We start from the raw sequence: 23,257 nt of genomic DNA on the forward strand, positions 1-23,257 counted from the left end.
AACGTGACAACGTTTTTTATAACCGGTGTCGAATAAAAGTGGTTCCCAGGCAGTGTTGCCATGTCCGCTTATTATAAGCGACTTTGGGCTTGTTTTTCTGTGTATAAACAGAAAAACAATAGTTGCTTGAAAATATTGGTAGTTGCGGATTGCTAATATTTTCATGTCATGGACCCCCAAATGTATGTTTTGTCCCTATAAACCCCATCTGAAAGTATCTTGCGAGGGAGCCCCGAATGCCCCGTACCAGATTTGTGTTGTTAGAATGTTTCAAAAACCTTCCAATATATTCCACGCTTTATTTCAAGATTTTTTGAAAATAGCAGCTCTACAAAGCTCGTTGTGAGCTTTTAGATTGGCTATTTTCAAATATCCTATGCATGAAATAGGGCTGTAGTGGTTAATGTATGTTTGATTGATAACATAATAATGTATATCTGCAAAGTAACTAGTAACTTTGAAGTGCTCATAATGGCATATGTGCCTTATAGACCCCTTACAGACGACGTCACACTGTTGCAAGCGTCATACTGGTTGCAAATAACCCATTCTGTCAGGTCTCGCTAGGACGCGCCTCACTAGCCAACACACAAGAGGGGGGTTGGGGTGTGCTGAAACCAGCGCACCCCGAAACAACAGGTTGAGAATTGATAGCATGAAACAATCACCGGTGCATCCAGTCTCAATGTTGGTAAAATAATTGGTCTAAGTTGCTTTTTTGGGCTTGTTTTCATAGAACTGGTTGCTTATTTCACTCACAAAATCTGGCAACACTGGAACCCAGAGAACAGTGGGAGGCAGCAATACGCCCACGGGTTAGGGCGTCTAGACTAAAGCCAAAATTAGAAAAAGAGGAAGAACACTGAAACTCTTTCTACTTAAAAAGAAGACAAGATCAAGAGGCAGACTAGAAGACGAAGTCTGACTGACAAGACAAGACGAAGGCAACAGCTCAGCTGGACAAACAGTCGATTCTTCTTCTTCAAAGGAATCAATCACTTTGTTTCTCCAACTACATGGACGTTGATTCAACCTTGCATATAAAGTTAAACTTGTGTTTGGTGATTTTTCACCTACATCATCATGGGATTTTCAACCTCGCCAGTCATTTCAACCTGGGATTTATTTACACAGAATAACTTTGTTTGGATCCTTTCTCTGCTGGTTCTGAAGCTCGTTGAAGGTAAGAATATTTACAAGCAACATTACAGAAAAACAAGCCCAAAGTCGCTTATAATAAGCAGACATGAATACTGTCTGTGTCAACATTAACTTATTTAGGTCGCACATGTTGTGGTTTCAAATTTCAAAACACCGACTGGCGTGCGACGTTGACGTTAATATGACGTGGCTACGTTGATTACGTCGATGACGTGTAAACAATAAAAGGGTTTGTCTGGATATCGTTTCCATGACGACGACGACGACGACTGTTGATCACATAAACGGCACCGAGGCGTTCTGTTGTAAACGTTTAGGATTGGAGCTCAAGTGACACTATCACTGTCGATTGATTGATCTTTGACATTCTTGATTGAAAACTAGATGATAAGCTAAAACTAGACTATAAATAATATATTTACAGCCTCACCAGCAGCAGCAGGCGCACATCTGATTGTCAAAAGGATAAACACTTTTATTTTGTCTACATGTAATAACAATGACACGTTGAAGATTATAATTCAGGGCTGCAGGGTTAGATGTCATCATGGAGATTCCCTATCTACAGTTCATAATTTAAATGTATCCAAATACTATAATTTAAAATGTCTCAGTGGTTTAGTTCCTGTTATTAACCTATTGTTGTACCTGTCTTTCCACCTCTCTGACCTCATTCAATTTACCCGGAAGTTTTCCAGTTTGTTCCCCGGCTTCTCCTGCCATGATGTCATTGTCATGGTGGAAAGTCCTTGAGCAAGGCACTGAACCCTGTGCCTGATGAGCAGGTTGGTGCATGCATGCATGGTTGCCTCTGCAATTAGTTTGTTGAATGTGTGTGAATGGGGGAATGTGACACACATTGTAAATTGCTAAAGGCGCAGTAGACATGCACCATCTGCCATTTCAGTCAGGACAACCCATGAATGATCAAATATATTTGTATTGAATATAAAATGAGCAATATATTTATTTTGGTTTGGCGACAAATTGGATCTGCTTTTAGGTACCCTAAAGGCACATTACATCTCCCTACCAATAGGGACTCCCCAGTACATAAAAGCAGATCCAAAACAACAGGTGGTAGCACTAGCTGGGGTGGAGGAGGGTGAGCAGCAAGTTTTTAAATCAGCAGCAGCACAGACAGCAATAGGTAGCAGCAAAGGCAAGCAAGGAATGAGCAATGAAACTTCCCCATTTAAATGGGGTGCTCTATTATGTGGTTGGTTGAGAATAGAAGCATGGAGCTGAGACCGACCAATGGTCAGCCAGCAGCAACTGCACTGAGTTCCCTGACAGAACTTGCTCTGCTTATGTCTATACCAAGCGCGACGATCACTTACTCTCCTGTCTAGACTGGGATCAATTTGCTTTGCTGGTTGCTGATCCGGTCTGGGTCTAGACTAGCGCGGATACGGAAAACGGTGTGCATGTATATGTGTGTGTGTGCAAATTACTGAATACAGTAGGCAGGCTCTAGACCGGATCAGAGCGCCAAACATTAAATGAAATAAAAAAAAACAGGCTTATCACCGGTACTGCAGAAAGCCTGGTGATATGAGGTTAGTCTATAATTAAAAGACAAAATGATTGACTTTGTTCATCAACAGGAGAAGACTTTATCGTGGTCACCACCAACATACTTTTCAACAGATATAATATCTTCGTAGAAATGGCTCAGTCCACAGACCCTGATTTAAATAAATTGAAACACATTATTTCACACAATTAAAAGGTCAATACATTCACAACAAATGACACAAATTAGCCTCAATTACATAGTGTTTCATCTAATTTCATTTCAAGGACGGACCCCCAGTTGATATGCATTAGGCCATTTTTATCAACAACTCTGAGTTGTAGACCTGTAATTGGGTCCATTTGGTTCCTTACTATCATTTAGATGGGGACTCCCTGGAAGCCCCTCTAGGACCCCCCCCCCCCCCCCATAAGTTAATTACTCTATAATATAAAAGTAGCTAATTGTTCATGTTCATGTTCTGGGCATTCTGTATCGTCTAAATGTGTGGCATCGAACACCACTCTACTCCAGATTATATCCTTAATAGTACACCTGCACATTTTATCTACATCTTCTGTACTAAAATACTAGTGAATGTGCCTGTTGTACTCTATAATACATCTAAAATACTGTATAATGAATGTACCATTTATACAGTATTTTTCTCCACTCAGGGCAGTCTCTTGTCGCTGGTCCGTCCCAGCCAATCGTGGCTGTTATCGGGGATGACATCGTCCTACCTTGTTACCTTGTGCCTGCGCGAGACGTAGCTGACCTAACGGTGGAGTGGTCCCGACCCGACCTGAAACCCAACCCCAAGGATGGCCTGAACCGAAAGTATGTCTACCTGTACAGGGACGGCAGGGAGATGACTGCAATGAAGAACCCTATGTACTTTGGGAGGACCATGCTCCCCAAACATGGACTGACGAACGGCAACGTGTCGCTGAAACTGACTAATGTGACGCTCTCTGACAACGGCAGCTACCGATGTTTCATCCCCAAGTTACGCAGTCAAATGAAAGAGCATACCATCCGTATCATTGTTGTTGGTAAGTCTGGGAGGCCACTCAAACCTACACATATTAACCACATGAACCCTAGCGTCCCTATTCTGGGGTGAACATCTGGCAACATTTGCAACGAATGTTGTAAGCTTGTAGACTGCTATTTTCTGCAAAGAGATTTGGTGCGGAGAGAAGAAAGGAGGGCTGGCCCTAGGGGGACTCCGGTCAATTAAGTGGTTTTCACTTCAAAACTCCATAAATGGACAGGTACCTTCAGGGAAGGTACCTTTTTAAATTGGTAGCGCTAAAGTGTGGACACCCTTTTAACCCTGGCTAACTTTTGAAAACATTAGATAAAGAACCATTTATGATGCCCCAGTTTGTTTACCACACAGATGCAGACCTACAGTAGTTCCATTGCCATTTTCTTTTTAACCACCTCCTGACCTGTATAACATGGACCTGGATCTCATCCTTGAAGAAAAAAATCACCAGACATGTTCTGCTCATCAGAGTCTGTAGTACATCACACACCCTATACACAGAGTAGAGGGTTCTTTGTCATGTAGTGTTTAGAAGACCATACATAACTATTAGATCCTAAGATACAATGATGCCATCATCACATGATGACAAGTTATTGTGAGACAGCACTTTTTATTTAATTCCCACTGAACTAAAAATTTTAACTTTTTGTAACAAAACCCTTTTATATTTTGTTCAGAAGCACAACCAACCACCACAACCAGCAATGTGAGGACAGAGGCACCACATACAACACTGAATCCACATAACAGTGACCTGCAAGGTAACAAGCTTTTACACTACTCGGCTAACTATTTATTGTACCTCTGATAGTATTATTAGACAACTAAATGTGTTTTTAAGGGAGCTGTCATGTTGGTTCATTAATGCTTTTCATCACAGAATAATGAGAACTGCTTCTAATTTCCAGGTGTGTCATCTGGTGGTGTGATAGCTGCTGTTGTTATCACTTCAGTATTGGTGATAATATTGCTGATAATCATGCGATTCATCTACATGCGAAGGAAACACAAACAACAAAATGTGAGTCACCTGCTACTAGTCACTTTTTTAATCACTTAAACAACAGCATTCCTATTCTGGAGGCATCATTGGAAAAAAATAGCCGACCTACAAGCAAGCTCACAGCGCGTCGCAACACGCTTTTTGAGCTTGTAGATCAGCTATTTTCGGTGAAGAGGTTTGGAGTAGATCGAAAAAGTATATAGGGTCTGAAGTGGTTAAAATTCTGTCAAATAACAAAAGAGGAATGTCCTCATCTTGTTTCTCTGTTAAACTGTCGCTTGTCTTTCTGACAAAGTTGATTGATAATAGTCTTATGATTGGCTAGGGCTAGTATATGTGTAAAACTCAAATATATTCATATCAAACACATGAGGTGTGGAAGTCAGATCAGTCATGACTCATGTATGAAGGTTTATGGATGCTGTGGTTAAGTGCATGTTGTCACTGTAAAACACAACACAACACCGTCACAATACCTAAAGCACCTGATATCAATAAATATATTACTGGCATAATACATTATTTTGATACTTCAAGACATGCTGTTATTTATCCACAGTATTTATCATAGTATATTAAACAACTTCATATTATTCAAAAGATGATCTCATCCTCATCAATTGTTTTGTTTCTTGCTCCAATAGCCAACAGATTCCAGTAAGATGAACGGGATGCTGGAGTCAAGTTCAAAGCAAACAGATACAGTGTTGGAAGAGAAACTTCTGACCTCATCATCACTGGACAGTAAATGTTGATGGAAATGAGACACTAGTACACTTGAATTGGAGGCAGAGCATGAAAAGGGAGATGTTTAATTCTACTGGCCAACACAGTATCACTAACTTACTGTCTGGAAACCTAACGACACACTTCCTTAAGAATGTCAGTCACTCCCATATGAACTTGTGACTGGAGCTAAAGAAAGAAACACAATAGAATTTAGAGTATCACCGTCTACTGAGCAGAGCTGTGCAACAGATGGACTGTAGGGGTAGGACAGGGCCAGGACGGTGTCCCTGGAAAGTCCTGCCTGCTACCTGGTGGCTCCTGTTCCAACTGCCTGGGCGTTGTCCGGGACAGTCGGCTGTCCTTCAAGGCAGCAATCACTTGGTCCTGTAGGTTTACACTTTACAACATCTGGAGGATCAGACCCTTCCTCACTAAAGGAGTCTGTCCAGCTCTTTATCCAGGCCTCAGTCATCTCCAGGCTTGGCTATTGCAACTCCCGCCTTAACCGGTCTCCCGGCATTCTCGCTGAAGCCCTTCCAAATGATCCAGAATGCTGGCATTCTGTATGTTGGTTACTTATTGTTATTTATTTTGACCACAAATGTTAAAGCGGCACTACGTTACTTTCTTTTAATGAATAAAATGCAATTTTGTCCAGTATGTAGAGGATGTTAATACAATATAACTTGAACAATTGCGGTGGTTGTATTTTGTCAAAGGTCATGTCTCACCTAGACACAGGATCTGACTAATGTTTTGACCTGAATGTCAAGATTCAATGTATCCCCTGAGCAAGTAGGCAGGCTCTATTAGCTCAATGATGGTAAAAATGCCAGCGCTTGTGCGAGAAACCGGGGTTCAAATCCGGGGTAGAAGAGGAAAGTTACATAGTGCAGCTTTAAGCATGTTTTTTAGAATGTTGTTTCGACAGATGCTAGTTTTGATGTAGACCTGGTATCCTAGTATAACTACAAGCACTACATGCTTTGCACTGTTGCATGATTTACCCTGTCATTTGTTGACTAGGGATCATGTCACTCTGATTTCACACTTCTAAGTCGCTCTGGATAAGAATGTCTAAGTGCCTAAATATAATTTGTACAAAGCAAACACTTTTTTATATATATATATATATATATATATATATATATATATATATATATATATATATATATATATATATATATATTTATCCATCCCCCAGGATTTTTGTCTCCGCCAGGCCAAAGGCATGGCGAGAGAGTATGTTTTACCCTCCGTCCGTCCGTCCGTGTGTGTGTCCGTGTGTGTGTCCGTCCTGTCTGTGTGTTACCAGCTAATCTCCGGCACCGTTGGCCCGGTCGCTGCAAAACTGTGCACACACACTCCCTGGATGCCAATTCAGAACCTCTGCCCCAATTTTTTTCACATGGGCCTGTTATAGCGCCACCAGGAGGCCGATTTGTGCAAAACCCATTTCTTTACATTACTCCTACAGATTTTATCCAAACGTCATGCAAATCGGTACACAGTATCTCTATAGTCATGTGATCAACACGGATCTGTCCGATTTCCCATATTCCATCCTCATTGCCTATGGTTGGCTTCCAAAGTTTGCAGGATTGGTCCGTTTTGAACAAAAAGCCTCAAACTATGCACGCAGCTTGCGATTTCCGTGAAATTTCACACGCACATTCCCACTAGGCCGAGGAAGAAATGCCACCCTTTTCACATTGGCCTGTTATAGCGCCACCAGCAGGTCTAATTTAGCAAAACATATTTTTGGAACAAAATGCCTCAAATCATGAATGCAGTGTCTGATTGCCGTGAAAGACCTAAGAATAAATGGCACCCTTTTCACATTGGCCTATTATAGCGCCACCAGGAGGCCACAATAACGTACCTGACCTGGCGGAGACCTGTGCTCCGAGGAGCACTTTTTCTAGTTTTTTTTTTTTTTTTAAGATTTGTTTATTGACAGAGTACAATGTACATCCATCCATTTTACATTTTATACAGCAAGAAAAGAAAAGACAATAGAAAACAAAAAGACAGAAAACAACCCTCCCTCCCAAACCCACAATGAACTTTCCTCTTATTGTACTCCTGAGAAGAACCTGTACAATGTAAGGAGAAAACCCCAGGATATGTTTACTGAGTGACAGGTTGGCACAGGAGCTGTACAAAGTCATCAATTCACTTCTATTGGACACATTTTATGAAAAGGAAATGTTTTTTGAATATATATATATGTAGGCCTACACTAAACTTAAGATCATGGTGTACATTTCCTCAATTTACAATGAAATAATATTGAATGTTCTTGTCCAGGATTGTAGAGATGATTTAAATTGTTGTTGAAAAACTTTTAGTGGCGCACGTTTAAGCTCATGCTAAGAATTTTGAACAGTTTTTTTTTATAACATTAAGTTATCTGTTATTCATTTATGTTATTTCATTACACTCAAGGCAGCTACTGTAAATGGTGACAGTGTCATTCTTTTGGGAGGAGGGGTGCCTGGGCTGGTTCCGGGCAGGCTCGGGGGTAGTGGGTAACCAAGGTTTGAATGCATAAGGGGCTGAGCTCAAAGTATTTTGGAGTCAGGAAGGGACAGATCAAATTTGGTTGCATCTGGGACACTATTATCTGAATTTTATTTTACATTATATGCCTACTGCAATCATTATATACAAAAATTCGGTTTTAATAATATTGCTGAAAGTACATCCAGGGCAACTGAGAATCCCCATATCAATGACACTTGTTATTTAAAATTGTATTGTCATTTTTAGCAGTTTACAAATGTAATGGATCATAAGTGTAAAGGTCATCTTGAAATGAAACTTGTCAACTGTAAAACCATCAATTATAACAAATATTTCACAAAGCAGGATTATCAAGTTAGCGAGATAACTTAACGTTATTAGCAATCAATATGACTAAATCATATTCATAAACCTAGCATTCAAGTTTTTCCACATTTTACCACTCCCCGAGTAGGCCTATCCTACATCATAACTCATGTAATCTATACATCTGAGAATTATGTTGTTCCTATAGCATGCTGTATGTACAGTAATTACTTCAGGAATAGTAACAGAATGTGCATCTTTGTTTTTCACTGTCTTGGTAAATTGATTCAAATTGATTCCAAAATGAAATTGAACAAAACACTGGCTGGTAATGCAGTTGTATGAAAGCACATACATTAAATAATTAACAAAACATTGTTTTTTACAGCTGGTTACTTTCAAATATAACATACAAATAAATGACCAATTTGTATATTATCACCATGTTACTCACTTTCTTCTGTTTATGTGATTCTTCAGTGGCAGCTATATCTATCGTGATATGTTTAAATCTTTATTTTCATACTCCATCATTGTTTTTTTTTCTTCAGCTCTATGAAATTGGTTTGAGCATATGTTGTTGTTGTCATATTCTCCATGTTATTTAACACTATCAGTGTTAATGCAAGTAGCACAATGCATTAAAAAACAAATGACTGATCAACTGATGGAATGTGAATAATTTATTTTCCTTCTACATGGTAGAGGTTTGTGAGAGAACAGAAATCAAATCATGATCACTTTAACAGGCTCTTCAAATAATGTTCTGGGATTGAACTGTCAATCCAGGAACTTATGATGATATGTGTACATCAATGTCATGTGATGTAGTGCTCTTGAGCAAAACAATAAAGCCATTCTTGTTTTTCTTGCTATAATCTGCTGTGGATGCTTCAGCTCAATGTTGGAGTGTGAAGGGAGTTTGTCAGCCACTGGTGCTCTAGGATTCAGTGGTGGAAAAAGTACCTCACAATAAAAAAGTATTGACAAGACAAAGTAATGAATACAAGAAACGACAAAACATTTTTTTTCCACATTTATTGAATACATGGGTCATATTTTATGACTTTGTATGGTGACTAACATTCAACAATATTCATTAACAAATAGTAACTTTTGGCACTTCTTATATTTATTTTTATTTATTACTTTTTTTTGCACTATGATGTTGGTTTGCATTGTCTTGTCCTGTCTTGCAACAGTCCTGTTGTAAACTGCGCTCCACTGTACCAAACCAAATTCCTAACATATTGTTTACATGTCATGGCAATAAAGTCTTCTGATTCTGACTTGAATTGGAGCACTTATTCAGCAGCTTCTTTTCCCTGTAACAATAGGAATATAATTTTAGATATTCAACATAAATCTTAGTTAAAGATAGTCAACAAAATGAACCTTCATATTACGCATGTATTACCTTGGAGTCACGACCTTTAGCTCTCATCTTGTTGACCTGGGATTCAGCGATGTCGGCACGCTCTTCTGCCTGCTCCAGCTCATGCTGAACCTTTCTGCACTTGGACAGGTGAGCGTTGGCTGCTTCCTCCTACAAAATGACAGAAATGGTTCAAAGCCTCTATATTTGAAAGGAGCATCTTACAATTATAGTTCGAACAAGACAATTTCAGGAAATTGTAATGTGTGGTTGTGGCTAATGCAGTGGCCCATATGCATGTTCATGAGTGCCTTCATGGGACTACATCAATTAGCCTTGACAGGTTCTCATTGGAACGGCACAATCAGGGCTGTGTTATTCTTCTTGCTCGGCACCCCAAGACAAAAATTGCAGCGTATAGGAAACAGAATCTATTGCTTTCTGTAGTCCATTTTGCCTGAATATACCTGAAACACACTGCAGTATGTGTGCATTGTGTAGTAGCTTGCTCTTCCTTCCAGCACCCATGTTAAAGTTACAGGTCAACGCCCATATGTGCAATGCATTTTTTTACATCATTTTTATTATTCCTTAGTTACACTTTGTCTTACCGCTTCCTCAGCCTGCTTCTTGTAGCCCTTCACCTTCATCTGCAGCTTGTCTACCAGATCCTGAAGCCTGGCTAGATTCTTCTTGTCCTCTTCAGTCTGGAGTGAGAGTGAATTTATAACATGAGTTGTTTGTTCATGCAATCTTTTCATTTTATCAATGGCATGATGGTCATTAAAGTGAACATGACATACCTGGTAGGTCAGCTCCTTCACCCTCCTCTCGTACTTGCGGACACCTTTAACGGCGTCTGTTCCGCCTTTCTGTGCAGCTTCAACCTCTCCCTCCAGTTCACGCACCTTCACAATTGAATGATACATTATGAAATGATTTTTTATTTTGTTGACTATAAGCTGTGTTGAAGTAAACTACACCTTACCCTGCCCTCCAGTTTCTGGAGTTGCTTCTTGCCTCCCTTCATAGCCAGGTTTTCAGCCTCATCCAGACGGTGCTGCAGGTCCTTGACTGTGACCTCCAGGTTCTTCTTCATCCTCTCCAGGTGAGAACTAGTGTCCTGCTCCTTCTTCAGCTCCTCGGCCATCATAGCAGCCTGGAAAGTCATTTTTGTATAAGATAAATTATACTTTATTGTTCCGCAAGGAAAACATTTCTTGGTCTCCATGCCACTGCATCACACAACACACTTGCCAAGAAAATCACAATATACAAACATGGTACCTAGATTATACTTAACCACACTATAAGTGTGCTTAAATTGACAAAATCACAAAACTCATCATATTCAGTAGTACCACTAATACATATCTTGATGGAGGATTGAATGAATAGTTTCAGTTCATTCTAGCATTCTGAACCATCTACCTGAAGTCAGCACCTCGGAATGCTGGGTTCAGAATTGTCTTTGTCTCCCTGAGCACATATATTTTTCAAGTACTGAAAATAGTTTATTTTTAACCTATGATCTTCATGGCTGTTTGAATACGACATCATGCAAGTTTAGGATTTAGTGTAAGCCTTCTAAAATACATCCTCTGTTGTAGCCTACAGAGCAAAGGTTTTCAACATGCGCATGAGCGAGCTATATTGTATTGTATGTTTATATTAAGCATGCCATAAGGATGTCCAATTGTCCTGGGGCGGACCTCTTAACTTACGTCATTGATGGCTTTCTTGGCCTTCTCCTCAGCATTCCTTGCTTCTTGAACACTGTCATCCACTTCACCTTGGACCTGGATCAGGTCAGCTTCAAGTTTCTTCTTGGTGTTCAAAAGGCTTGTGTTCTAAAATAAAGATTCAGTTTAGCAATGCAAGTATGCATGACTTGTATGTTAAATATGTTGACAGCTTTTCCATTGACTTACCTGGGAGTGCAACAGGCCAGCACGTTCACTGGCCTCCGCTAGTTCTTGTTCAGACAGTTTGCGGCCTCTCTCTGTCTGTTCCAGAGCCATTCTCAGCTCCTCGATCTCAGAAACCATGAGGCCGTTCCTACGCTCCACCATGGCACCTTGCTCCTTCGCATCTTCTTGGCCTCTGAGAGCATCGTCAAGGTGCAGTTGGGCATCCTAAAACAAATCACATTTGAGGTGGTCATGTTAAGAGAAACATCAGAATGTGACTTGTTCAGAGCAGTTCCATTGTTTGAATATGTGTCTATAACTAATACGTTTTGCACCTTATACTGTCCCTGGACGTTCCTCAGCTGCTTCTGGGCCTCAGCAGCCTGGCGGTTGGCGTGGCTCAGCTGAACCTCCATTTCGTTCAGGTCTCCCTCCATCTTCTTCTTGATCCTCAGGGCATCGTTTCTGCTCCTGACCTCAGAGTCCAGAGTGCTCTGCATGGATTCAATCACCCTCTGGCTGTTCCTCTTGATCTGCTCCATCTCTTCATCCTTCTCTGCCAGCTTCCTGTCGATATCACCCTTGATCTGGTTGAGCTCCAGCTGGACACGAAGAATCTTGGACTCCTCGTGCTCCAGAGTACCCTAAAATGTAATACAGGAATGTATAGGTTGTAGGACCTTTTAATGTAACATCGATCATATACTGCGTTTGAATATAAAACGTACTGAAAGAATATAGACATCTAGAACTTAAAAGTTTTACCTCAGCTTCCTCCAGGGCTGTCTGGATCTCTGACTTCTCTGTCTCCATCTGTTTCCTGGATTTTTCCAGCTCATGCATGCTCTTTCCAGTCTCACCAATCTGTTCAGTCAGGTCTGAGATCTCCTCTGCAGTTGATTGAAATTAATGAATGAGGAACTTTCCAATCAGCAACTATTTTGTATTTGCTTTTGAATAAAGACGTAGCCTGATCAACAATTGTACTGTTATTAAAAGAATGATGTAAAGAAAACTTACGTTGCAGGTTCTTGTTTTCACGCTTCATGGTCTCCAGTTGGTCCAGAGACTCCTCGTAGGAATTCTTCATCTTAAACAAATCAGTGCCGAGAGAACGAGCCTCTTTCTGAGCTCCCTCCAGCTCGGCCTGGCCCTCTTCAAATTTCTGCTTCCATTCTGCCAGGACCTGCACGGCATTTGTGATGAAAAGTGTAATTTACCCCACTTTAAGGAGGCAATAATTATTTTTGTTTTAAAATAATGTATGTCAAAGCACCTTATCAAAGTTCCTCTGTTTCTTGTCAAGGTTGGCAGCCAAACCATTGGCCCTCTCCACATCAATCATGAGGTCTTCCACTTCACCCTGGAGTCTCTGTTTGGTTTTCTCCAGAGAGGCGCACTTGGAATTCACAGCCTCGATTTGCTCCTCAGTTTCCTGAAGACGCTGGGCGAGCTTCTTCCTGTTGATCAGTTTGGAATGGAATCAAATTATTATGAGCAATATTTTGTATAGTGAGTGGTACCTGATGGTGTAAAAACACTGATCACTTACTTTGCTTCCTCCAGTTCCTCAGTGCGTTGGACAGCATCAGTCTCGTACTTGCTCCTCCACTGACACACCTCTGCATTGGCCTTGGACATTCCACGCTGCAGCTCCGCCTTGGCCTCCTGCTCCTCCTCAAACTGCTCCCTCAAAAGGTCACAGTCATGGCGAGCTGATTGCACACCATGAGCAAGGGCATTCTTTGCCTGTCAAAAGAAAAATGCCCAAATAAATTCAGCAGGTTGAAATTACAAAAAGATAGGATTACGCCTATTCGCAAAAAAAGCTGTCCCTTACCTTAACCTCCTCTTCAATGTGCCTCTTCAACTCCTCAATCTGTTGGGTGAAGGCCTGCTTGCCTCTGGTGAGCTGAGTGACGAGACCTTCTTTCTCCTCAAGTTGACGACCAAACTCACCTAGTTAGAAATTTGAAAATTAGTTTCAAACATTTATAAAATAATATTTTTTTAACCATTGACAAACCATGTAGGCTAGTAGACTATACGATGAACATTTACCATTTTCCGTCAACAGTCTTGCTCTCTGAGTCCCAATATCATTTATCTGGCGAACATTCTCATCACTCTTGGCCTTGATTTCACTGAGTTGGTCCTCAAGGGTGCGGCACATCTTCTCAAGATTTCCCTGTTGATTAACATGGCCAAATTCAATCACTACAGTAACCTACAATGTATTCCCTTGTTTTTTTTCTGATTAGTTCATTAAACAAGTATTTTGTCAAGAATTACACAAGCATTCTATTCTACCTTAGCCTTAGCAACAGCTTCCATGTTGCTGGACAGGTCATCGATCTCCATCTTGTATTCACTCTTCTCTTTCTCCAGTTTCTGCTTGACACGCTGGAGGTTGTCAATCTGCTCGCCCAGCTCTGCAACGCTGTCCGCCTGTTTCTTACGGAGAGCAGAAGCAGTGGCTTCATGCTGCAGGGTGGACTCTTCGAGGTCACGACGCAGCTTCTGGAACTCAGCCTCACGCTTCTTATTCATCTCGATCTGAGCAGCGGTGGCTCCGCCAGCCTCCTCCAGCCTCTCGCTGATCTCCTCAAGTTCCCTGGAGAGGTCAGATCTCTGCTTCTCAACCTTGGCACGAGCGGCACGCTCAGCCTCGATCTCCTCCTCCAGTTCTTCAATACGAGCCTTTCAGTAATGAACATATTAAAATCTTAACATACACTTAATAATTATCAATGATTTCAAAGAAGATGAAAAAAAGCAGTACCTGGAGTTCTTTGATCTTCTTCTGCAGCTGGGCCCCTAAAGATTGCTCATCCTCAATCTTACTCAAAAGCTGGCTTACTTCAAAGTCCTTTCTGTGGAATACAGTACATCATATTTTAGTGGAAGTTTTTCTCCATGGCATTTCATATTGTTATTATTATGGATTAATTATTCATATTGTGGTCCACATTACTTCTTTATCTTCTCGTCAGACTGCTGCTTGTCATTTTCCAGATCCATGATGGATTCCTGGGCTTGTTTCAGATCACCCTCAAGCTTTCTCTTGGTTCTCTCAAGGTCCATGCGGATCTTCTTCTCTTGCTCCAGAGAACCCTCCAACTGCACAACATTATATTTTTTCTTATCATTCAGTACAACAATAAATGTACAGTATTAAGTTCAAAACATCCAATTGACTTGATGAACTCACATCGTCAACTTGCTGCTCCAGCTTGGCCTTGGCCTTGGACAAAGTGTTGACTTTGTCTTCCTCTGCCTGCAGGTCATCCAGGGTCTGCTGATGTGCCTCTTGGAGGGCTTTCTTTTCCTTGGTCAGCTTAGCAAGTCCTTCATCCTGAGAGGACATCTCCTCAGTCAGGTTCTTCACCTAAATAATAATAATAATAATAATGATAATATTAATAACAATTCCTTCATCCTGAGAGGCCATCTCAGTGAGGTTCTTCACCTAAATAAGCAGAACAGAATTAGTTGTCATGAATGGATCAATTATTGTCCTATAACTTGATAAGACGCTAATCGTGAATGGATCGTTATTGTTCTATAACTTGATAAGACGCTAGAGTGTATAATCATGAATGGATCATTATTGTTCTATAACTTGATAAGACGGCTAGAGTGTATAATGCTGAACCTTGTTTTCAGTGGCGTGTTTCTCCTTCTCCACTTTGGCCAAGGTGAGCTCCAGGTCATCAATGTCCTTCTTGAGCTCAGAGCATTCATCTTCCAGCTTCCTCTTCTTGGCAGTCAGTTCAGCGTTGATCTCCTCCTCGTCCTCCAATCTCTCACTCGTCTCTTTGAGCTTTGCCTCCATCTGGATCTTACTTTTGATAAGACCCTCACATCTCTCCTCAGCATCTGCAAGACTGTCTTCTCCCTAGTTGGGGGAAGGGGGGGGGGGGGGTACATTAACACAAGGGACATTAGCAGACTGAATAAGCTGGTGAAAAAAGGCAGGCTCTATCATTGTTAGAGCCTGGACGGTACGGAGGCAGTGGTGCAGGTGAGAACAAGGAAGAAGCTGGAGGCTGTCATGGCTAACCCTTCCCACCTCCTCCAAAATGACATACTAAAGTAGCGTGTGGGTGGGTGAGTAGTGGAATATTATGCAGATTCACCCTCCCCACAGAATAACAACAAATTGGGTCAGGCCTTTGTGATGGTAGCCATGTAGCTATGCAATGATGCTAACAGCCGTTCGACCACCATTCTTAAATAGATAAAAGATTTAAGATAGGATGATAAACAATATGAAATATTAGCAACATTTCTTGTACAAGTGTAGCTACTTACTGATGACGCTGCCAGCATCAGATTATTCTTCTCCTGCACCACAGCCACCAGTTTCTCTTCCATTGTCTTCTTTGAGGCCAGGGCAGCAGCCAGGTCAGTCTTCATCTTTTCGTAGTTCTCCTTCATATTGGCTAGCTCCTTCTCAGTCTCGGCGCTCTGCAGAAGAGGCTTGATCTTGTAGTAGACCTTCATCCATGGCCAGTGTTTCACATTGACGAATGAGCGGAGGTTGAACTGGATGGTGTAAATGGCCTCTCTGGAAAACAGTTTCAGTGGATCATGATTGAGGACCCCCCCGAGCTGCAGATCGAGGGTTTCCATGTGATACGACTGCAGGCTGTTATTATAGCTGCTATTATTGTGTCATAATTGTTGCTATTGTTTTCGTTATTATTTGGTATTATTGTTGTTTATCCCCGGCAAGGTAAATGCAGATGGCCGCCCACCCTAGAGCTTAGTTCTGCTCGAGGTTTCGACAGTTTTTTCCGCGCCACCATCACCAAAAGCTTGCTCTGCAATTGTTGCTATTTTATAATAATAGGGATTTGACATTTACATTTCTTTTGCAATGGCAACATCTACTTACAAATTGTACTTAATATTGAACTGATGTTTGCAAAGTACCTTCTCTCCGTCATCTTGACGTACTCTTTCCTCATGAGGTAAGCTCGTGCGAGAGCCTGAGTCATGGTGACCAGAGTAAACAGCTTTTCATCTCGCATCTCCTCCAGCGTACCCAGCAGACCAGCTTTGAAGAACACCTGAATACAATGTTACAAACACTGCACTAAGCAACCGTAAACTCTACTGTCAGTCCTCTCTGTATAATGTTAAACCAGATTGGGAGTGTGTTTACCTTAGTGTGTCCAAACTTGTACTCATCAATAGGTACGTCAATGGACCCAAGCAGCTTCTCAGAAGATTTCTTGTTGTCCATGAACGCGCCCTCTGGACATGCGCTGGCATTCAGTACTTTGTACCTGTTTTGTAAAAGTTCATGGTCATTTTGCGTTGGCATTCAGTACTTTGTACCTGTTTTGTAAAAGTGAGTCATTTTGTGTTAGTAGGTGCAGGAACTAAAAGCTTCTGGAAAAAGGAATGAATACCTCTGCTTGAAATCAGCATAGGGAATTCTGCTGGGGAAGCCCTTTCTGCAAATCCTGATGCCCTCCAGCACACCATTACACCTCAGCTGGTGGATGACCAGGAAGTTCTCCATCAGGCCTGTAAAGATGTTCCTTCATTATTCTTAGGACAAAATAGTTACAAACTGGCCAAAGTTGCATTAAATGACCACCTCACAATCATTGTTTAGACGTGTATTTTCTGTGTTTACCTGGAGTCTTGGACTCGTTGGAAATCATATATCATTATTATTATATATATAATTATATCGGGGGTTTTTGTGTTTACCTGGACACTTGGACTCGTTGGGAATCAGGCAACGCACAAAGTGAGGATGAGTGCTCCTCAGGTTGGTCATCAGCATACCCAAGTTCGCCTATGAGACATAAATTAAAAGAGCCAATAAGGCTTATCATTAGTCAAAAGTGATACAATATTGTACTTTTTCTTATACTACAATTATTTGAACTCTTTAGATACTAGTTACTTACAGATTTAGATTTTTCTAAAATACACATTAACCACTTAAGCCCCATTTTTTACTTCAGCCATTCAAAGATAGCTGATCTGATACAGAAATTGTTTAATTCCAACATGAAAAGACATGCCAATTTCTTACATGGATGTTGATAATAATGAATAAATATTCTTACCCTGAAAGCACTAGACACAGTCTGCATGGAACCACCCTTCTTCTTGCCTCCCTTCTTTGTGTTATCTGTTTATATGTTAGAATCATGAGTGGACAGTTTCTCCCACACCCCCCCCCCCCCCTCTTCATTATTTTGTTAAAGTCAACAGACATATTGTATTTTTAGTTATAAAGAATTAAAATGCCTCCCTTCTTGTCAGATTCTGCGTGTTTATAGTATTAATATAACAATACCTTCAGGCTCAGGTGGGAGATTGAACACATTCTATTATATTATTATGTTAATAAACATACCTTCTGACTCAGGAGGATAGAACACATATCATATTATTATATTAATAAACATACCTTCACGCTCAGGAGGAGGATAGAACACATTCTATTATATTATTATGTTAATAAACATACCTTCAGACTCAGGAGGAGGATAGAACACATTATATTTTATTAATATATTAATAAACATACCTTCAGACTCAGGAGAAGGATAGAACACATATCATATTATTATATTAATAAACATACCTTCAGGCTCAGCCGGAGGATAGAACATAGCCAGCAGTTTACATGAAGACTTCTGGTACAGCCCAATGACAGAGTCATTCAGGGGGTCCTTGTTCTTCTCAAGCCAGCCTGTGATGCTGTAGTCCACCGTTCCAGCGTAGTGAACCAGGGAGAAGTGGGCCTCACCCTTGCCTTTGGCAGGCTTGGGCTTCTCAAAGGCCTTGTTCTTCCCAAGATGCTGGTCAATCAACTTGTCAGAGAAAGTTTTGTCTGAAGACTTTGGGAACATGCACTGCTCTTCAAGGATGGAGAAGATGCCCAAGGGCTTTGTAAAGGAGACAAAAGAGACAATGACAAAAACAATATTAACATCATGTCCATTAAAGCACAAAATAATGGTATACCATCTCAATGAGCTCTATGCAGACAGCCAAGTCCATGTTAATATATATATATATATATATATATATATATATATATATATATATATATATATATATATATATATATATATATATATATATATATATATATATATATATATATATATATATATATATATATATATATAATATATAATGATATACCTTCTCAATGAGCTCAATGTAGACAGCCAAGTCCATGATAATATATAATAATTTATTAACATAATATAATAATAATTGTATACCTTCTCAATGAGCTCAATGCAGACAGCCAGGTCTATGACAATATATAATACTATAGTATAATAATAATAGTATATCTTCTCTCAAGTCCATTTACATACCTTCTCAATGAGCTCAATGCAGATAGCCAGGTCCATGCCGAAGTCAATGAGATCCCAGGGGATGCCTTCTTTTTTGTACTCTTCTTGTTCCAGAACAAACATGGTGTGGTTGAAAAACTGTTGCAGTTTCTCATTGGTGAAGTTGATGCACAGCTGCTCCAGGGTGTTGAACTGTGAGTGGAAATATCATTAGCCCAATCTCTTGTAATTGTGGCAAAAATAATTAGTCTCCCACTTTAAAAAAAAGTCCATGCTTACATCAAAGATTTCAAAACCAGCGATGTCCAGCACACCAATGTAGAAGTTTCTCTGCTGCTTGGTGTCCAGCATCTCGTTGATCCTAATGACCATCCATAAGAACTGCTTCTCATAGAGGGACTTGGCCATGGCACCAACTGAGTTCATTACCTAGGGACATACAGGTAGGGGTGGGAATTACACAATTTAGAATTTAGAATTCAGGCATAAGCAGATGCTCTTAATCCAGAGCGAATTACAGTAAGCAAGGAAAACATGTACAGTAGGTAAACCAAGAACCTATCATCTCATCAGTCTGAACAGTATATTATTTAAAAAAAATCGATAATCTGTAGGCTGCATTGAAACTATATACACTGTAGGATGCCAGGTCTACAAATGAACCTGGTTTGTATGCTATCTAAAAAGGACATTTTAGCCTTTGCATATATAAGCCTGCAAGGTCGTCAAGGCTAGGGCAAGTGATACGAGCTAAGGTGAAGTCTGAAGACGTGAGTCTTCAGATTACGGCTGAAGATTGGCAGTGAGTCTGCAGTTCTAACTGCAATGGGGAGTTCGTTCAACAGTTTGGAAGCCAGAAAGGACTGGAGAAGTGTCCGTCCCGGGTGTTTTAGGGAAGGTTCTGACAGCTTCCCTGTGTTAGCTGATCTGAGTGAGCGGGAGGGGTTGTGTGGTTGGATACACAAAGTGTTCTTTTTTCTTTTTTACAGGTATAACAATACTGTTAAAATAATATGTCAGAGGTGCATGGAACTGCACATGTTTCTGCAGAGTGCTATATTTTGTATGCTCTTCATATGTTAAATAAATAAATATAATTAGAATATATAATTAATAATTTGAATAATGTTGGAGGATCATTTCAATTACAGAAGATGATTTAAGACAGTCTGGACACAACTCAAAAAGATATTAGAGTTCTAATGGTATTCTGTGTTGAGTATATACTGTAAGATGTGTATGAAATCAGAACATGGAAATAATGTAATTTACTCACCTGTGGCACAGTCTGTCCCTTAGTGACAAACTCGTTTCCAACTTTCACTCTGGGGTAGCAATACGCCTTAAGCATCTCTGCTGAGTTTATACCCAACAGATAGCCAATCTTGTCAGCCTCTGAAATGTTCATACAATTTGCAATTTACAATTTAGGCATTTAGCAGACGCTCTTAATCCAGAGAGCGACTTACAGTAAGCAAGGTAAACACGAGGTAATACGTCAAATGCCATAGTCATCTAGGATCATAGGTTAACCAAATAACCATCAGTCTAAACAGTATAATATTAAAAAAAAAATAATGGAAATATATTGAAAATATATTTAGCTTTATTAATTTAGAATATAAGTAAAATAATACAATACTTGTGACAAAGTATCCATTATTTTCATTCCTTAGTTGAAGATGCAGCTCACCCTCCGTGCCATCAGGCTCAGCCTGTTCCTCACGCTGCTTCTGTTTGAACTTCATGACGCCATGATGCATCACTGCACCGGTGAACTTATAGATGTACTGTTTCTGCTCAGCGTCGAAGCCCAGGATGTCAATAGCATCCTGATGTCAATAAGCAGAGATGTATCAAAAGATTGAGATTAAGCATTAGATTAACAAACATCCTTAAAACTATGTACAACTCAACAGTAAACAAACCAACATACAGTATAAGTGTATACAGGGCATCTGCAGAATTTCTAAAGTGACAATTTAAGGACTTTTAAGACCTTTTAATAATAAAATAAATACATAAAAATAAAACATGTGATACCATTACTGCGTCAAAAGTAATCAACAAACTATACTATGAAAATGGTCAAACGTTGGACAAATTGACAGATATTACCAAAGAACAATTTGAAAACATGTACAGTAGATCGACTATTTTCACAATATTTATCTGTGAAACCGAGTCAAACTAAATGTAATGCCTCAACTGCTACCATTCCAAGTGCTTGTCAGGGTGGGGGAGGGGTCCTCAGTTAATTTTTTTTTGGGGGGTCAAGGCTTGAAAACTTTGAGAACCACTGCTATAGAAAATACGTTTTGCAGAGCAACTGACTGCAGTGCACAGTGAGTATTAGACAGATTAAAATAATGTTCACTGACATCAGTAGCGTCCAGCTCCTCTTTGTCGTTAATGCTGGCCACAGTGATCACACCCATGCTGATCAACGGGAAGTCGTAGGGGTTGGAGGTGATCAGACACATTTCTTAAAAGGGATTAAAAAAGGGTGATCATGTGTTTTTATTCATTAATTTATGTTCTCGCTGCATCATCAGTAATTCCACTTACCAATAATCTCAGGTTTGTGGTTGGTCATCATCTGGAAAAAGATGTGGTAACCTCTCTCTGCAGCAAGCTGGTAGGTCACTCTGGACTTCTCCAGCAGATCTATATGGGTTGTACATAACTCATTATAATCATAATCTATATTGGTTGTACATAACTCAAAATGTAATCCTCAAATGAAGGCATACTATATAAATTATCATCTGTGAACTTCATACTTACATGTCTCAATATCAGCACTGGCCAGTTTACCCGTTGTGCCGAAATGGATTCTGATGAATTTACCCTGTTTGATACAGCACAATTTGTTGCATCCCTCTACATTGTGGAATTATTGCAGGATTTCTCATAAAATTACGTCATTTTTCACTTACAAAGCGAGAGGAGTTGTCATTCCTCAAAGTCTTGGCATTACCATAGGCCTCCAGCAAGGGATTGGCTGCAATAATCTGATCCTCCAGTGACCCCTAGAATGTTTCAGACATCGCCCAGTTTAAAATTTGGTCAGAATTATTTTAAATCAAATTGCTATATTGCAAATAAATGCTTTATGTTCAAAAACATGTCATGTACCTTGATTTTACCGCTATCGGCTGCTGATTTGTCTCCACCAGAACTAGCTGTTGCAAAGTACTGGATGACACGCTTGGTGTTCACAGTCTTTCCAGCACCGGATTCTCCACTGGTTATAAATGCATACATTCAGAGAAATGCAGTAGTGAATGTGTGTACGATGTTCTTTTTTTAATGCCTAGTAGATGGGAAACTTACGTGATCAGGACAGACTGGTTCTCTTGATCTGTAAAATGTAAAGCAAACTTTTAGTCATGGATACAGCACAAAATCATTAGTTATATATTTTTTACATCGTCCTGATTAGTACGTACCCATCAGCATGAACTGATAGGCATTGTCAGAGACAGAGAAGATGTGGGGTGGAGCCTCAATTCGCTTCTTGCCTCTGTAGGCACTTACAACCTCCTGGTCGTACACTGGGAGCCACTTGTAGGGGTTCACAGTTGCACAAAACAAGCCAGAGTAGGTCTGAAGGGGAGAAGAGAGAGAACATTAACATCATACAATATATAACAACATAGCACTGAGCATGCCACATATCTGGGACAACGATCACTAGAGTTGAGATTACAGACACGAGTTGCAAGTGGCATCAACTAATGAGCAAGTTAACTTCAGAACCATGAATTTGCTTGAATTAGTTTTTCTATGGTTTTCACTTGATGACATAACTTGTACTCTGTTTTTTCTTTCTTTGCTATCGACAGGTGCAGTACTGTGCTGTTCTCAGCATGTAGAAAACCTTACATAGATCATCCATGCTGCATAACGCTCTTTGAGGTTATACAGGACAGTGGCTTCAGTGAGGTGGGTCATCATGGCCATGTCCTCAATTTTGTCATACTTGGGAGGGTTCATAGGTGTGACATCAGCCTCAGGCACAGTTCTTTCCTAAAATTACCCCCCAAAAAAGAACAACTTCAGAATGTATTATGATTACAAATACTGTGCCACTTTTTGATTTTAGATACACCTCTACCTACCTCCTTTGTGTCAAGCGTTTCCACGGTGACTTTGCCACTATCCTTCTTTAGAATTTTACACTTGACATACAGCTCCTTAGCATCAACCACAAATGCTGCAGATTTGGCATCAAAGGGAGCAGATTGAGCCATAAGTCTCTCCTTCTCTGGCTTGCGGAGATATATGGCAGCCTTGCCATACTGCTCCATCTCTGCGTCCGTACTCAT

At 40.3% G+C, this 23,257-nt stretch overlaps 2 protein-coding genes across 2 annotated transcripts; one reads left to right on the forward strand and one right to left on the reverse strand.

The window, feature by feature from the left end:
- The first annotated feature begins 884 nt into the window (after window positions 1-884).
- On the forward strand, window positions 885-6,575 carry LOC311034922 (uncharacterized protein). Its single transcript, XM_084042951.1, has 5 exons — window positions 885-1,183; window positions 3,355-3,732; window positions 4,412-4,495; window positions 4,643-4,755; window positions 5,382-6,575. Exons 1-5 carry the CDS (start codon window positions 1,084-1,086, stop codon window positions 5,490-5,492), a joined length of 786 nt encoding a protein of 261 aa, XP_083899077.1. The 5' UTR covers window positions 885-1,083; the 3' UTR covers window positions 5,493-6,575.
- A 3,027-nt stretch (window positions 6,576-9,602) lies between these two features.
- LOC311034365 (myosin heavy chain, fast skeletal muscle-like) lies at window positions 9,603-23,257 on the reverse strand (the record flags this gene model as incomplete). The annotated part of the gene is made up of 39 exons (XM_084042246.1): window positions 9,603-9,623; window positions 9,716-9,844; window positions 10,285-10,380; window positions 10,477-10,581; window positions 10,662-10,832; window positions 11,398-11,523; window positions 11,605-11,808; window positions 11,919-12,227; window positions 12,349-12,473; window positions 12,604-12,769; window positions 12,860-13,043; window positions 13,136-13,332; window positions 13,424-13,542; window positions 13,645-13,771; window positions 13,894-14,283; window positions 14,366-14,456; window positions 14,558-14,703; window positions 14,795-14,971; window positions 15,239-15,481; window positions 15,898-16,153; window positions 16,522-16,658; window positions 16,754-16,877; window positions 17,004-17,121; window positions 17,311-17,398; window positions 17,676-17,740; window positions 18,200-18,503; window positions 18,948-19,118; window positions 19,206-19,355; window positions 20,203-20,321; window positions 20,620-20,758; window positions 21,308-21,411; window positions 21,495-21,593; window positions 21,714-21,777; window positions 21,866-21,958; window positions 22,065-22,173; window positions 22,263-22,290; window positions 22,379-22,535; window positions 22,815-22,958; window positions 23,051-23,257. The coding sequence occupies 39 exons, from the start codon at window positions 23,255-23,257 to the stop codon at window positions 9,603-9,605; spliced, it is 5,802 nt and encodes a 1,933-aa protein (XP_083898372.1).

Source organism: Gymnoscopelus microlampas (genome assembly GCF_963454915.1).
Source record: "Gymnoscopelus microlampas genome assembly, chromosome: 19".
NCBI lineage: Eukaryota > Metazoa > Chordata > Actinopteri > Myctophiformes > Myctophidae > Gymnoscopelus > Gymnoscopelus microlampas.

Excerpts from the sequence above, each read along its gene's own strand:
- LOC311034922 (XM_084042951.1), top strand. The coding sequence starts at position 1,084 with ATGGGATTTTCAACCTCGCCAGTCATTTCAACCTGGGATTTATTTACA. Across the intron at positions 1,184-3,354 it reads GGTTCTGAAGCTCGTTGAAG|GGCAGTCTCTTGTCGCTGGT; the intron begins GTAAGAATATTT and ends TTCTCCACTCAG. Across the intron at positions 4,756-5,381 it reads GGAAACACAAACAACAAAAT|CCAACAGATTCCAGTAAGAT; the intron begins GTGAGTCACCTG and ends TTGCTCCAATAG.